The sequence below is a fragment of the Bubalus bubalis genome, chromosome 2 (genome assembly GCF_019923935.1).
Source record: "Bubalus bubalis isolate 160015118507 breed Murrah chromosome 2, NDDB_SH_1, whole genome shotgun sequence".
Lineage (NCBI taxonomy): Eukaryota > Metazoa > Chordata > Mammalia > Artiodactyla > Bovidae > Bubalus > Bubalus bubalis.
Window position 1 is genome coordinate 185,246,573 of NC_059158.1, and position 14,323 is coordinate 185,260,895.

The following is a 14,323-nucleotide window of genomic DNA, read 5'->3' on the forward strand; positions in this document are numbered from 1 at the left end:
CCGGGGGAAGATCTTAAAGGGGTTGCAGCGCTCCCTGCGCGCTTCCTGCCAGGCTGCTGTGGTTACCCAGGCGGTGGTTGTGGAGGGGCCTCACTAGGCAAAGGCGAGGCTCTCGGCACCCGGTCCTGGCACTGGAGTCCGACGCGAGGTGGGGGTAGGTTCCACGCGAGAACACCTTCCTTCCCTCTCCTCAGGCTTTAGACTCTAAGCTCCTTGATCCCCGTGCCTGTCCTTGCTTGCTCTTGTTTTTTTTTTTTTTCCGTGTTACCTTTAAAAAATATTGAGTGAAGTGAAACAGTGACAATAAAAAAGAGAACTCAGAAATCAACCTGTGCGTATATGGTCAATTCACTTTGGATAGAGGAGTCACAAATGAGTATACAGTGGGGACAGTATCTTGACTGAATGGAGTTGGGGAAATTGGACAGCCACATGTGAAAGTCTGAAACTGGACCCCCATCGTACACGGTACACACATCAGCTCAGAAATATTTAGATTCCTGATAGCTGTAAAGGACCATACTAACATATGTGTAAGTTTAAGCATCCTATCATGAATATCTCTGAGTCCATTATTTCATGTAGGACCTCGATGAATGTCAAGTTTTATTTTTCCCTCGTGGCTCCTTCTCCCTCTTCTGAATTTTGTATTCATCATTCCCTTGTCTTGGCAAATGAGAAAGCCTTGCTGTGTTAGTTTAAAGTGTGTGTGTGTAAAGTGTGTAGAGTTCAGGACTGCTGGGTTTTGAGCTTTTTGAAAGTGGCCGCACCCTCTGTAGTCCTCTGGGACTTGCTTCCCCAGCCCCACTCTCATTCTATTTCTGGGGCCACTCATGTTGCTTGTAGCTGTGGACCAGCCATGTTTTCTTCATCCTCTTGTGCTATTTCCTGTTTGGACCTCTAAGGATTTGGGATGACTCCCAAGCAAAGGGCTCCAGTTAACTATAATTTAAAATATTTTTGCAAGCTGTCATTAAGTTTTCCCATGTTGCTTGGCTTTATGGGAAGCTTTTTAGTCATTTACTAATTTAACAACAGTTAGACATCCTTACTCCTTGGAAGGAAAGTTATGACCAACCTAGACAGCATATTGAAAAGCAGAGACATCACTCTGTCAACAAAGGTCTGTCTAGTCAAGGCTATGGTTTTTCCAGTGGTCATGTATGGATGTGAGAGTTGGACTATAAAGAAAACTGAGCGCCGAAGAATTGATGTTTTTGAACTGTGGTGCTGGAGAAGATTCTTGAGAGTCCCTTGGACTGCAAGGAGATCCAACCAGTCCATCCTAAAGGAGAGCAGTCCTGGGTGTTCATTGGAAGGACTGACATGGAAGCTGAAACTCCAATGCTTTGGTGAAGAGCTGACTCATTTGAAAAGACCCTGATGCTGGGAAAGATTGAGGGCAGGAGGAGAGGGGACAACAGAGGATGAGATGGTTGGATGGCATCACCAACTCAATGGACATGGGTTTAGATGGACAGGGAGGCCTGGCGTGCTGTGGTTCATGGGGTCACACAGAGTTGGACATGACTGAGCGGCTGAACTGAAGACATCTTTAGCCTTAGAAATTTGTAGTGAGTATTTCCTATTGAGATGATTAGGATTGATTCAAAATACAAGTTAGACCATTTTGCAGTAATATTTTAACGCTTTCAAGCTGAATGCAGTCAGAGGGCTGCCCGGGAGGAAAGCCTTCATGCTGCCAGCGCTCAGGGCTGCGGCTGCGGCCAGTGCGTTGGAGACGGGCATATGCGAACAGGCTCCTTGGAAGCATGAAAACGGCGTCTTTTCATGGGGACCTTTTCTGGTCAAGTTATGTTGTTCCCTTTTCTAAATACTGAGCTTCTGGTTAATCCCTTCTGAACTTCCCATTATGTCTGAGTTAAAGATTCAGTGTAGCTAGGCTTCTTTTAAGAACTTGCCCTTGTTCTCAGGAATATTGTTAATATCTAGTTGAGATTATTTCCAAAGACCAGACGTTTTAGGGTTATGGATAGTCTGTGAGTTAGAATTGTATGTAAAATGTTCTGTGCGTGTGCAGTTTTCCGGATTCTTAGCTTTAACCAGAGTCTGGGAGTTTGTAATTCCCCAAAACAATTCTTTTAAGCCGAGGTTTCTCCAGCTTGGCTTTACTGCCCTGTTGGGTCAGGTTGTTGGGGTCTGTCCTGTTCATCGCAGGATGTTCGTTCAGAAGCGTCCTGGGCGCCTTCCCATTAGGTCCCCTCCTGCACAGTGATTACAACCGAAAATGTCTCCGTACGTTCCTCGCGTCTCCTGGGGGTGCTGTGGGGAGGGCAGAATCGATCCCAGTTGAGAAACACCTGTTCATTTTTTTTAAAGAGTGGTTTTAGGTGTGCAGCAAAGGCGAGCAGAAGCTGCAGAGATTTCCCCTGCACCCTGGGCCTCTCCTGCTGTCGGCATCCCCCGCAAGAGTCAGAGCTGATGCACCTGCCCTGCATCCTCATCACTCAGAATCCGTGGTTTTCATTCAGGCTCACTCTTGGTGGTTGTACATCCTGTGGGTTTGGACAGATTTGAAATGACATATCCCCCTGATCCCTGCACACAGCACGACCAAGCAGGCAGGCGGGTCAGCCCGTGTGTGTGTGTGTGTGTGTGTGTGTGTGTGTGTGTGTGTGTAGGCAGGCAGGTCAGCCCGTGTGTGTGTGTGTGTGTGTGTGTGTGTGTGTGTAGGCAGGCAGGTCAGCCCGTGTGTGTGTGTGTGTGTGTGTGTGTGTAGGCAGGCAGGTCAGCCCGTGTGTGTGTGTGTGTGTGTGTGTGTGTGTGTGTAGGCAGGCAGGTCAGCCCGTGTGTGTGTGTGTGTGTGTGTGTGTGTGTAGGCAGGCAGGTCAGCCCGTGTGTGTGTGTGTGTGTGTGTGTGTGTGTGTGTAGGCAGGCAGGTCAGCCCGTGTGTGTGTGTGTGTGTGTGTGTGTGTGTGTAGGCAGGCAGGTCAGCCCGTGTGTGTGTGTGTGTGTGTGTGTGTGTGTGTGTGTGTAGGCAGGCAGGTCAGCCCGTGTGTGTGTGTGCGTGTGTGTGTGTGTGTATAGGCAGGCAGGTCAGCCCGTGTGTGTGTGTGTGTGTGTGCGCACGCGTGTGTGCGTGTGTGTGTAGGCAGGTCAGCCCGTGTGTGTGTGTGTGTGTGTGTGCACTGAGTCAGGTCCGACTGTTTGTGACCCCATGGACTCTAGCCCTCCAGGCTCCTCTGTCCATGGGATCTCCCAGGCAAGAATACTGGAGTGGGTTGCCAGTTCCTTCTCCAGGGGATCTTCCCGACTCAGGGATCAAATTCACATCTCCTGCCTTATAGGCAGATTCTTTACCACGTGAGCCACCAGGGAAGCCCTGAATGACACGCGCCTGCCATTATCACTATTATATATAGTATTGTAATACAGTTTCACTGCCCTAGAATTCCTCTGTGCTGTGCTGTTCTCATCCCTCTCTCCCTTCCAACCCCTAGCAGCCACTGATTTTTTTTTTTTTTAATTGTCTGTGTAGTTTTGTCTTTTCCGAAAGGTCGTAGCTGGATTCATCCGGTATGTGCCCTCTTCAGATCAGCTTCTCCCGCTTGGTGGGCGTGCACAGTTTGCCTCCTGCGTGCCCTTTCACGGTGTCATAACACCCCGCTGTCTGTGTTACCACAGCTTCTTTATCCACTCACCTACTGAAGCCATCGTGACTGCTTCCAAGTTTTGGCAATTATGAATAAAGCTGCCATAGACAGTTGAGGGCAGGCTTTCGTCAGAACATTTGTTTCCAGTGTTTTCTGGATTGTGTGGTAAGAGTATGTTGAGTTTTGGAAGAAACTGCCAAGGTGTCTTTGGAAGTGGCTAAATGGCAACCCACTCCAGTGTTCTTGCCTGGAGAATCCGAGGGACGGGGGAGCCTGGTGGGCTGCCATCTATGGGGTCGCACAGAGTCGGACACGACTGAAGTGACTTAGCAGCAGCAGCAGCGTTATGCGTATCCTCCGACAACGAATCGGAGTTACTGCGGTGCCACGTGCTTTTCAGCTTTCGGTGTTAACAGAATTCTGGGTTTCGTCCATTCTAATGGACGTGTAATAGTATCTCATTTTGCTTTCTATTTCTGGTGACGTGTGACGTTGAGCATCTTTTCAGATGGTGCTATTTACCGTCTGTGTTTGTTTGATGAGACATCTGTTAAGGTCTTTGGCCCATTAGTTTATACTCTTCAAATAGTTTGATTTGATTCATTTAGGGTTTTCTCTTCTTGCCTGGCCAAGGGAATACAGAGCTATTTACAGAGTTTTGAACAGCTAGCTTCTGTTGAGAGCAATAGGAGAGACTTCTGGGTTGCCTTGAGTAGGCAAATGTTATAAAATATTTATATTTTACAATATTTTTAAAAATTGAAATATATATTTGTGTGCATACACAAAAGCACTCCCAATCAAATATATACTAGTATGTGTTATGCATTTCACAAGTATTCTCTAAGTCATCCTGACGACTCTGTGAAGTAGATAGTATCCTCATTTTATGGATTATCAACCTTTAAAAGTAAAATAGCTGGTTATTTTACTAGCAAAATGGACTTATTTGGGAATTGCAAAGAATTACAATTCAGGAAAAAATAGCAAAGTGTGGCAAACAAAGGGGAGGAACCTTACTTTATAGAGAAAAAGGAAGTTGAGAAGGGGTGCTTAGAAGGAATGGCCGCTGGAGGAAGGGGCGAGTTCGGGCTTCAGGTGGTGATGTCTTCCCGTGGGCTGGGCTTGCCGCTGGACAGGAGAGCTCCTCTCTCCTCCTGGAACGCAGGGTCCTCTCTTCCTGTCGGAGTGTAATTGGTGTTGTGTGTCGGTGCTTGAGAGCTCCCCCTTCTGGCCGTCCGGCTCCACTTTAAATGTAGTTTCCTTTCTTCCCCTTCACAGGATGAATAGATGTCCCTAGAGGTTAAGAAATGTGCCCAAGGTCCTCAGCTAGTGAATGGCAGAGCAGAGCACTGAACAGAAGGCAGCAGCGCCACGTTAGTTTATGTGTGTTGTTGACCCTAGAAGTACTAAAACGTCTTCATGTCGGTGGGCCGCGTCCCGTGGGCTTGGCTGGCACAGCAGGCCTGGCACCCGTGGGGAATACCTGGCTGCTGGGAAGTTTCACTAAGCAGAACAAGTGCTGTGAGGTTTCCGGAGTGTGCGTGTGTCTCTCTGCAGAGTACAGCCTGTTTGTTGTGTCTCAGAATAAATCCTCGTTGATAACCATCTTGAGCCAGCGGACAGGGGTTTTTGTTTTCTTTTTTACAAACAGCCTGCTGTATATGCTGTATTGGTTACCTGGGAGGGAAACTGCCTTCAGTTAGCATATGCGTTATGTCTCTGGGTGTATATAAAATGCGTGTTTGTCCCACAGCCTGTTTGTGGTTGATGTACACGGAAGTGCAGGTGGTCGGAGTCAGAGTTTATATTTTATTACTGTCAAATGTAGCATTTCCAGGATTACCTCGTGTAGTTTATAAAGATTCTGGAGCTTGTTGATTTAGGGCTTTCAGAACTCCTGAGATGGGTCTGGGCAGAGCAGATTAAGGCTGCAAATCAGCCGGCGCCTCTGGCTGGGTGTGTAGGGCCCCGCCTGCCTCACTTGCACTTCCCAGCATCACGTGCGGTGGTCTTCCCCGTCCTCCCAGGCTGGCCTGTGTCACCTTACTTCTGGCTGCTGTGCCGGAGCACTGACTCCCCTGTGTGAGAGCCCACTGCGCACTGAGTTAATACCTTGCACTCTCCCGGTCTCGCCCCGATTCAGTTCCTGCCTCCCTCCCTCCACGGTTTGTTGCGCTCTCAGCGTGTATCTGCAGCGTGAATGTTGTAATTTGTTTCTTTTGACTGTGCTGGGTCTTCACTGCACGCAGGCTTTTCTCCAGTTGCAGAGAGCAGGGGCTGCTCCCTAGTTGTGGTGCATGGGTTTCTCATTGAGGTGGGCTCTGCTGTTGCGGAGCTCAGGCTCTGGGCGCACGACTTCATACTTACGGCTCGTGGGCTCAGTAGTTGAGGCTCATGGGCTTAGTTGCTGAGGCACGTGGGATCTTCCCAGACCAGGGATCGAACCTGAGTCTCCTGCATTGGCAGGTGGATTCTTACCAGTGGGCCATCAGGGAACCATGCAGTATAAATATTAAATGAAGAGATGAGTATGAGAGGAGAGCAGTCTTTATCCTCCTGGCCCTGCAGAGCACCGACCCCAGTTTCCGCCCTTGTCCGCCTGGCCAACAGGAGGGAGCTCTTGACTGGAACTATTTCTGGTCTTGGTCTGTTTTGCAAGGGCCTGGCACCTGGGAAGGTAGGCCCAGCCTCGGATGAATGACTGCAGCCCTTACACGTTGGCACGCATCTTGTTCTTTGCCTTTTTTTTGTCCTTGGCTTGGAGCTCATCGGGCAGCCTCACCTGGTGACATGTCCTGACGGTCATGGCCCAGTGACAGCAGAGAACAAAGCCTGACTGCTCCTTGAGCCTTCTCACTGCAGAACCAGTTAGGAGTCCTACATCTGCCAGCTTATCGAGGTGGAGAAGGAAAGTGCATGAGACTTTGAGACGTGTGTTGAACAGGGCAGCTTTCCAAACTCCTCGGCCCCCTTCCGCAAACGTAACTATCTTCTGAATCCTCCACTTGAGACAGATGCTGCCGTCCTGGGGGCCCGGCCGGTCTCCCCTGGGAGCCGTGGCAGCGGGCTCACTGCAGGCCTGTCTGCTCTCAGGATACCTGGGCAAGCTGCCGCTGCCGGAGCGGCTTTGAAACAGGGGGTTTTGGTGTTTCTATGAACAGAATGACTCAGACACTCCTGTTTATCTTTTGGCAGAGTGATCAGCAGCTGGACTGTGCCTTGGACTTGATGAGGCGCCTGCCTCCACAGCAAATCGAGAAAAACCTCAGTGACCTGATTGATCTGGTAGGTGCCTTGTTTGTGTGCTTTCATCTGGGGCTGCCTTATACACCTGTTCCACGAGTTCAGACCACACCAGACACCGCCTCCCCAGCTGGACACCACTGCTGCCTTACGGGGCTCCTCGGGAGAGGAGAGGAGCTTCCGCTGGCTGCCACTCCTCCTGAGCGGTTGTGCTCATAATGCCAAAGACGGGCGCTCTGAAGCAAATGCTGCGCCCCTTCCTCAGCTGCCTTGCTTCCACCCTCCAGACGCTTGCAGTTAGGCTTGGGGAGGTGGGGCCACACACACACACAGCAGGACATGGCTCCGGCTATGCCAGTCTCTCTGCCGCTGTGGGCGTTTCTCCAGCCAAAGCAGGACAGAAATCCAGCCTCCCAAATGCCTCATTGGCTTCACTTCTAGCTTGAAATGGCACAAAGCACAGAACTGGGCTTTTAAAGAGCTCATCGCATCTATTTCGAAAATATTTATTTGTATGAGAACAAATGATACAGAAGGGAATGTTTTAGAGAGACACTTTCTGTATTGAAAAAATCTCTTACTCTTCAGCATAGGAGACAATGCAGTTTCAACACGAGATCATCAAGAATGATTTCCCTGTGGTCCTCTGTGGAAACTTTTGGGATTTTGTGACAGTATTGATTGGAGTGAAATGCAATTCTATTATAGATTTCTTCTTTGATTAATAAAACTATTTTTAAAATATTATATGTATGCACTTAACTGAGATATCACAAAATGATTATTTTGTAATGAGATTTCAAGGTAAGTAAACACGTGTGTCTTTTAAAAAAGCATTTGTTTATTCATGTATATATACATGCATGGAGGGACTGGTCTCTGGTGCCAGAGAGTCACTGGCACCATAATGTTATTTGAAAATGTTTAAAGTGTTAAAAAAAAAACCCTATGAAACTGTGAGAAATCATGCAAAGAAGTCAAATAAGATCAAGATTCAGCTGAGGCACTAGATCATTTGGCCGGTGGGTTCTGGCCCTGGGTGGCAGCCGGAGCCCCATCAGCCCCTGCTCTTGTCACTGTGTCCCCCAGCTTCTCAGAGGGATGATCAGTTGCCAGCTGTTGCTCATCAGTAGCTTAAAGATAGTAGCGTGAAAACTTGTTCATATGCTGTAGTGATACCTTTAGTTCCACTGTGTGCATTCAGAACAGCTTTACTGGGGAAGCACGTCACTGCAGGAGACGCGGGTCGCTCACGGCTGGGGCTCTTGCCGGCGGTCTGCAAGGTCCATTGTGTGGCTGTCAGTCTGTAGAGACACAGGCTCCAGGAGAGGCAGCTGTGTGGATGAGGCAAGCTGGTGGATGGGACTGTGAGCTTGCTGCCTTTTCTGTGTAATAGTTCTGGAAGGAAGGAAGGAGAAGGGTTCTCCAGGAAGAGATGAGAAAGCCGTGATGAGAAAGCCCGCTCCAGGTGCTTGTGATAGAAACGGGGCAAAGGTGGCTAGAACTGGCAGCAGGTCCTGGCCGGGCAGTGAGTCATTTCAGGTGTGAGGGAACAGAGGCTGAATTGAGATGCATGCAAACCCACTGTGTGCTCGGAATCGGGGACCCACACCCTGCACCTGGCAAGGGCCAGCTCCAGGGCCTAAGTGGCCTTGGTGCGCACATGAGGTCTGGCCAGCGTACCCTTTGCTCCTGTTGCTTCTTGCCCTGTGAGCTCTGATTCTCTGGGGCTTGTTTCCAGATTTCTCTGGGAGTGCCGTACATTGGGAGTTCTATGTGAAAGATCCTAATTTTTAAACATTGGCTCAGACATCGGATGGGCGTGTGAAATGTGAGTCAGAGAAACGGTCTTTGTTGGGAAATGATGAAACATAAAGTTGGATGGGTGGGAGATGTCCTTAAAAGTCATCAGGAGGGCTTGGATTTGACGTGGCATCGTCACCATCGCCCCATCACCGCCACAGCCTTCTGTTCCTCACGCTCATCTGAAATGACTGCTGTCCCTCGTGGGCAGTGCGTCGTACCGAGCGCTTTCTCTGGGTGGCCTCAGTTACCTGTCAGCAGTGCCGTCGGGTCGCAGCGTGAGAAGCAGGCTGGGCCGTGCTGCATGGCTTGTTTTCCTTGGAGAGCTCTAGCTGGCCAGCTGCGGCCCGGGGTAGGCAGAAGCCGCAGGTAGGATCAGGCCCCTCGGCTGGTCAGCTAGGAGGCCACGCTGCTGCTCCTCCGCCGGGCGTCACGGCTCGCCTGGCCGCGCGTCGGATCGGCTCTGCTCCTCCGCCGGGCGTCACAGCGCACCCGGCTGCCTGTCGGTTCAGCTCACCAGTTTAGTTATTACTGTGTTTTAGAGACAGACCAAACAGAGAAGTCAGAAGTGATGAGCAGATTTTTTCTCAGTGGAGTCTCCTTGGTGTTTCACAGGCTGTTTTGTTCTTATGGCAACTGAAGTGTTTTCCTACAGCTGTGTCCTGTCTCAGTGGCGCCCTCGTCCCTGCCGCAGAGATGTGTATGTAGCCGCTTTGGTGGAAACCTGGTCAGTGGGTTCCTAAGCTGCAAGGGCCAGTTCTCCTTGGGCTCAGCAGGGACATCGCAGTGCTGACGGTGAATGAAGGAGTGAGTCACATGCCATCCTTGACTTTGGCCAGAGAACAGCCTGCCTCGGGGGTCAGTGTGCAGGACTGCACTGGTCCAGGTGGGGTCCCGCGCTGTGGGGCCCCTGATGGGCCACGGGGGGGAAGCGGCGCCCCAGAGGTCGCTGTCGGGGGCACTGTTCTCCTACCTGCAGCGTAATCTGTAGAAAAATGGCTGGAGAGGGGACGGAGGCGGGTGGAGGTTGGGGGGTCAGCAGCTAGCGTTTGGTGAGCACGTGCTGCGTCCCCAGGACTGAGCTGGATACTAGTTGTGTTGTTTCATCTAATTTTCCAAAAAGAAAAGGGGAGAAAAGGGGCCGTTTTAAAATTCAAACCGCTGGGAATGCTCCCTCAGCCAAACCTTACATATCATAAGCCTTCGTCATCTGAGCAAGTGACTTGAGTGTATTCCAACTGTTTGTAAACTTGTAACTGTATATCGTAATACCCGGTTCATAACTAAGCTTCTAAGTAGAGTCGTGACATCTGTCGTTGGCCTCTTTATGTCTGCATACACATTATACGTGGGCTTCCCTGGTGGCTCAGCAGGTAAGGAATCTGGCTACAATGCAGGAGACCCTGCGGATGCAGGTTCGATTCCTTCGTCAGGAAGACACCCTGGAGGAGGAAAATGGCGACACAGTCCAGGATTCTTGCCTGGAAAATCCCGCGGACAGAGGGGCCTGCAGGACCACAACCTGTGGGGTCTCAGAGAGGCAGACACTACTGATGCGCGCGCACTGATTTTCACAATACCCCTCCAGTGTGCGTGGATCACTGTCCTTTACTGGATGGCTTAATCTCTGAGGAAGAAGCAGGTGGTGCTGGGCGCCTTGACTTCGTATCGCTGACACCCGCAGCCACAGATTAAATATGGTGCCTCTTCCTCGTCTGTCTGTCTTGCCTGTTAATAGGGGAAATGTTAAGTGATTAGTAATCCACAACATTTAAAACATAGACTGTAGTATGGAAAAGCATTTAAACTTCACATAATGAAAACCAGCCAGAGACTTGAAAGCTGTTCCCTACGGGCTGGCCCTTGGGATACCCAGCTCGCCCTGGTCCACCGCTTCACTGGGCACCGGGGGGCGCCTCCGTCCTCGCCCGGCGGTGTGGGGCCAGCCTTTTATTTAAAAATAAAAAAAAATTTTTTTTTGACATGCACCGTTTTTTAAGTTACCTGTTTGTTACAACATTGCTTTGTGTTACAACATTACAATGTGTTATAATGTTACAACATTGTCTTGTGCTTTGGTCTTTTGGCTTCAAGGCATGTGGGATCCTAGCTCCCGCTGGTCGAACCCCCCCACCTCCTGCAGTGGAAGGTGAAGGCCCGTCCACTGGACCTCCAAGGAAGTCCCTCGCTCCTTTTTTAATTTGAAGTATGATGAGTGTCCAAATGGAAATGGAGCCTGACTCTGCACTGAGTTAGGGTCTGATGAGGCATGCCTCGTTAAAACTCTATGGACGTGCTTCAGAAACCCGCCTGAGGCCCCTGCTGTGCTTTGTGATCGGTTCAGAACGTGTGGGCAGGTTTTGTGGGTCCTGGAAGTTACTTCTTTGAATGTTTATCTTTCATCACTGCTATTTTTCTTCCATTTTCCCCGGGTGTGACAGGTCTGTCTGTGTTACCTTCTGTTTTTTTGTTTTTGCTTTTTCTTTGTAACTGGATGAGCAGAATTCCTTCATTCTTATTAGTCTGTGCTGGGTGTAGCGCTATGGCCCTGGAGTTGACTTGCAGCTTTAGTTCCTCTTCAAACGGTCATTTGAGGAGACTCGCCCTGTCTTGAGCCCATCTAGAAGCTGTGCGTCCAGGCCTTTGTTCCCTGTAACCTGGGATCAGGCAGACGTTCTCAGAGCCGCTATTGGCCCGGCCCGGCGTTCATCCCAGCCATTCCTCCCCGGCTTACCTGCCCCGGTAATGCCGGGGGGGGGGGGGGGGGGGGGGGCGGTGGCGCTGTTCTCACGGAAAGCCTCCAGCTCTTAAGACTGGATGCTGGGATTTGCCAGCATTGCCCATGGACGGAATGGCCTTGCTTGGATGTCGGAGCCAGGGAAGTGTGGGGATCCATCGGGTCCAGCGGTGCCCGATTCCTGAGGAGCATTAGAGAGACACGTGGAGGGCGCCTGGCAGCCTTGGGCCGGGCAGCCTGACTCAGCCAGGTCGGTGTGCTTTTTTCTTTCCTCCGTCTGAGCTTTTGCTGCCTGGGATTATGATGTGTGCTCTGATTGGTGGAAAATGACCTTCCTTTGCAGATGGCCAAAGCATCATTTTATTACTTATTAATCCCATTGTGCTCGAGTGAAGCCAGCCAAAAGCCATGGTTAAGCTGTTTAAGAAATACCCGCAGGTCCATGTGGGCCAAGAATCACATGACATTAAGATGCTCCCTTGGCTTCCTCAACTTTGACCTTCTATGGCTTTACTCTGCACGCTGGCAGCAAGAGCCGAAACTTCTCCACTGGGGTGTATTTTGAGCCCTGAGCTGAGGAAGGAGTTTGTTTCTGCACATTGGCACCCAGCAGGCCAGCCGTCCTTTGCCTTTTTAAGAGCAAACCAAAAATAGACCTAAATCTGTTTAACTAAGCAGAAACGTCTTTGCTTGCAAATGTCAGTCACTTCATTTTTTAATTCCTCCTCACTCCTTTGCTTATTGTCACCCAAAGGTCCAGCTCTTGGGTGTCCCCAGACTTGATTTACTCCAGTGAGGGGGTTAAAGCACCCAGGCCATCCCGCTCAGTCTGTGAGTTAGAGGTAAAAGGGCCTGATGCTCTGACCAGGGAGTTGAGAACTTGATCGGTTTTCATTTCAGCGTATTTCTTCTTAGCAGCCAGAATTGCTCTCCAGAAATAGAAGGGCAGCCTCAGCAGTACCTACTCTTGGAGCAGCTCACAGAAAGGGGCCTCTAGTAGATACGCAAGGTCCGCAGGGAGATCCCACTTGGCAGATTAGAAGGCTGGCAGGCACAGGGCACACCTCAACATGGGCTCTGTGAGCCAGTGGGTGGAGACCTCCAGCTTGTGTTGGCCAGGACCCTGGAGCCACGCTCTCACACCTCTGTGATTAAAGTTGAGGCTGATCTTATTATTTAACAGTCATTAACATCACTGATTATCTATCTGACCTCAGCCACATGTTGTTAGTTTTCAGTCTTTAGTAGTTGAACCCATGAAATCTGGAGATGGTTTTCTCAGTGATAGCTGTGTGTCGTGAGAGCGTCACACTCAAGCTCTGTCTCCAGGAGGTGAAGCTGAGCCTGCCTTGGGCCAGGCGTGACCTGCCCCGTCTGTGGTCAGGACTGACCCGGCTTCCGTGTTTTCTGCCTGCCTGGATTCCCCGTGACTGTCACTGTTTAAAGCAGTCTCGTGCCAGCATGCTTTTCTCTTTTGTCTCAAAGACGGCATTTAAACACGTCTTCTTTCTGAAGCAGTCTTAGACCTAGTAGGTGAAGAGGGAGTGGGTTCAATCAGCGTTTCGTGAATACTCCCTTCGAAGCTCACACTGTGCAGCTCGGGGAGAAGTGTGCCGCCTGTATCCCTCAGCTTCTCTGTCACGGGGAACAGAAGACGCAGGGATCCTAGAGCTGGGTCCGAAAGAGGGACGGTTTCGGGTGGAGCTTCTCGCCTCTTTGAACTTGACCAGCTGATCAGCTCCGAGGACGCCTGTCCTGAGCTGCGGAACTGAGTTCTTCCTGTAAGCGTCTGACATCCTGGGTGCCAGACGCTGTTCTGGGTGCCGTGGGTGAGAGATGAAAGGCCTGGCTCCGAGGCGCCGACACTTAACGAGGGATTCAGGCGAGGTTTTCTGAAAGGAGGATGGCTTGGCCGCGCCAGCTTCGCTCCCTGTCTGTCACGCACCCCAGCAGGCAGGGTCGTTTGTCCTGAGTAACAGCGTCCGGCTCTTCAGGGAGCTTCCGCTCTCTTCTCCCTGGCTGTGGCCACCTCTCCCCCTGCCTCTCACCATCCCTTAGGTTCTTTTCCCAAAGTTTCCCTGACAAAGGATTCCTGAGGAGAGCAAATATTTACATACCTCTGGAGTTTTGAGGGCAAAGCCAAAAGTGGCCGCCTCTAGCAAAGAATTTTGTTTTGTCTTAAAAAAAAAAAATTGCATTCCAGTTCATAACTTGCCCACATGCAAGACATTTTAACATAAGAAGAATGCTTTCTTCACCAAATCCTTGAGCCCAGTTGGTGTTGCGGGAAGTAGGACACCCCGGCCCCGTGCTCCCCCCCCTCCACCCCCGCCCCCGTGCTCAGGGACCCTGTTTGGAGATGCTCAGTGGGGCCTTGTGGCTGGGCCTCCCACCGCTTGTAGGTTTATCTGCTGTTGGTGGGGAGGGGTGGGGACCTGAGAGCCAAGGAGAGGGGACTCCCCACCCTGGAGCCAGGGCGCTGTAGCCCTGCAGGCGAGGAGGAGGCAGGGAGTCAGCCTCCACTCATGCCTTGGCAAGTGCCTACGCTGGACTTCCACTCTTGCGTGTGACATGGGGCCTGTAGGAAGCGTTTTCTCCCCAGGTGGTGCTGTCTCTGGAGCCGGCCCTGGGGAAAGAATGGAAGCCTCGGTGCTCTTGCAGGGACCCCTCCACAGCCTGATGTTTCTGAGCTTATCCCCAGCTCTCCTGCAGGCGACTGGTGCTGCAGTTCTGTTTTACAAGGGAAAGCATTCCTGCCAAGGGCCTCCAGCAGGATTTTAATGAGCTCCATTCCTTGGAAAGTTGTGGCGAGCCTTTTCCTGCAAGCGTTTGTGCTCCTCGAATGGCCTGCAGCTGTGGTGACGAAAGCAAGGCTGCGGGAAAAAGCGGACCCAGACTCTGGGTGCCAGATTGGCCCTCTGTT

At 50.9% G+C, this 14,323-nt stretch overlaps 1 protein-coding gene across 3 annotated transcripts in view; it reads left to right on the plus strand.

Moving 5' to 3' along the window:
- Positions 1-14,323, plus strand: part of CAPZB (capping actin protein of muscle Z-line subunit beta) — a 140,520-nt gene that overhangs the window by 60,126 nt on the left and 66,071 nt on the right. For all 3 annotated transcript variants that reach the window (XM_025278837.3, XM_025278836.3, XM_006068102.4), the window contains exon 2: positions 6,813-6,902. In XM_025278837.3, the coding sequence (XP_025134622.1) occupies positions 6,813-6,902 (90 nt within the window). The remainder of the gene's footprint in view (positions 1-6,812; positions 6,903-14,323) is intronic.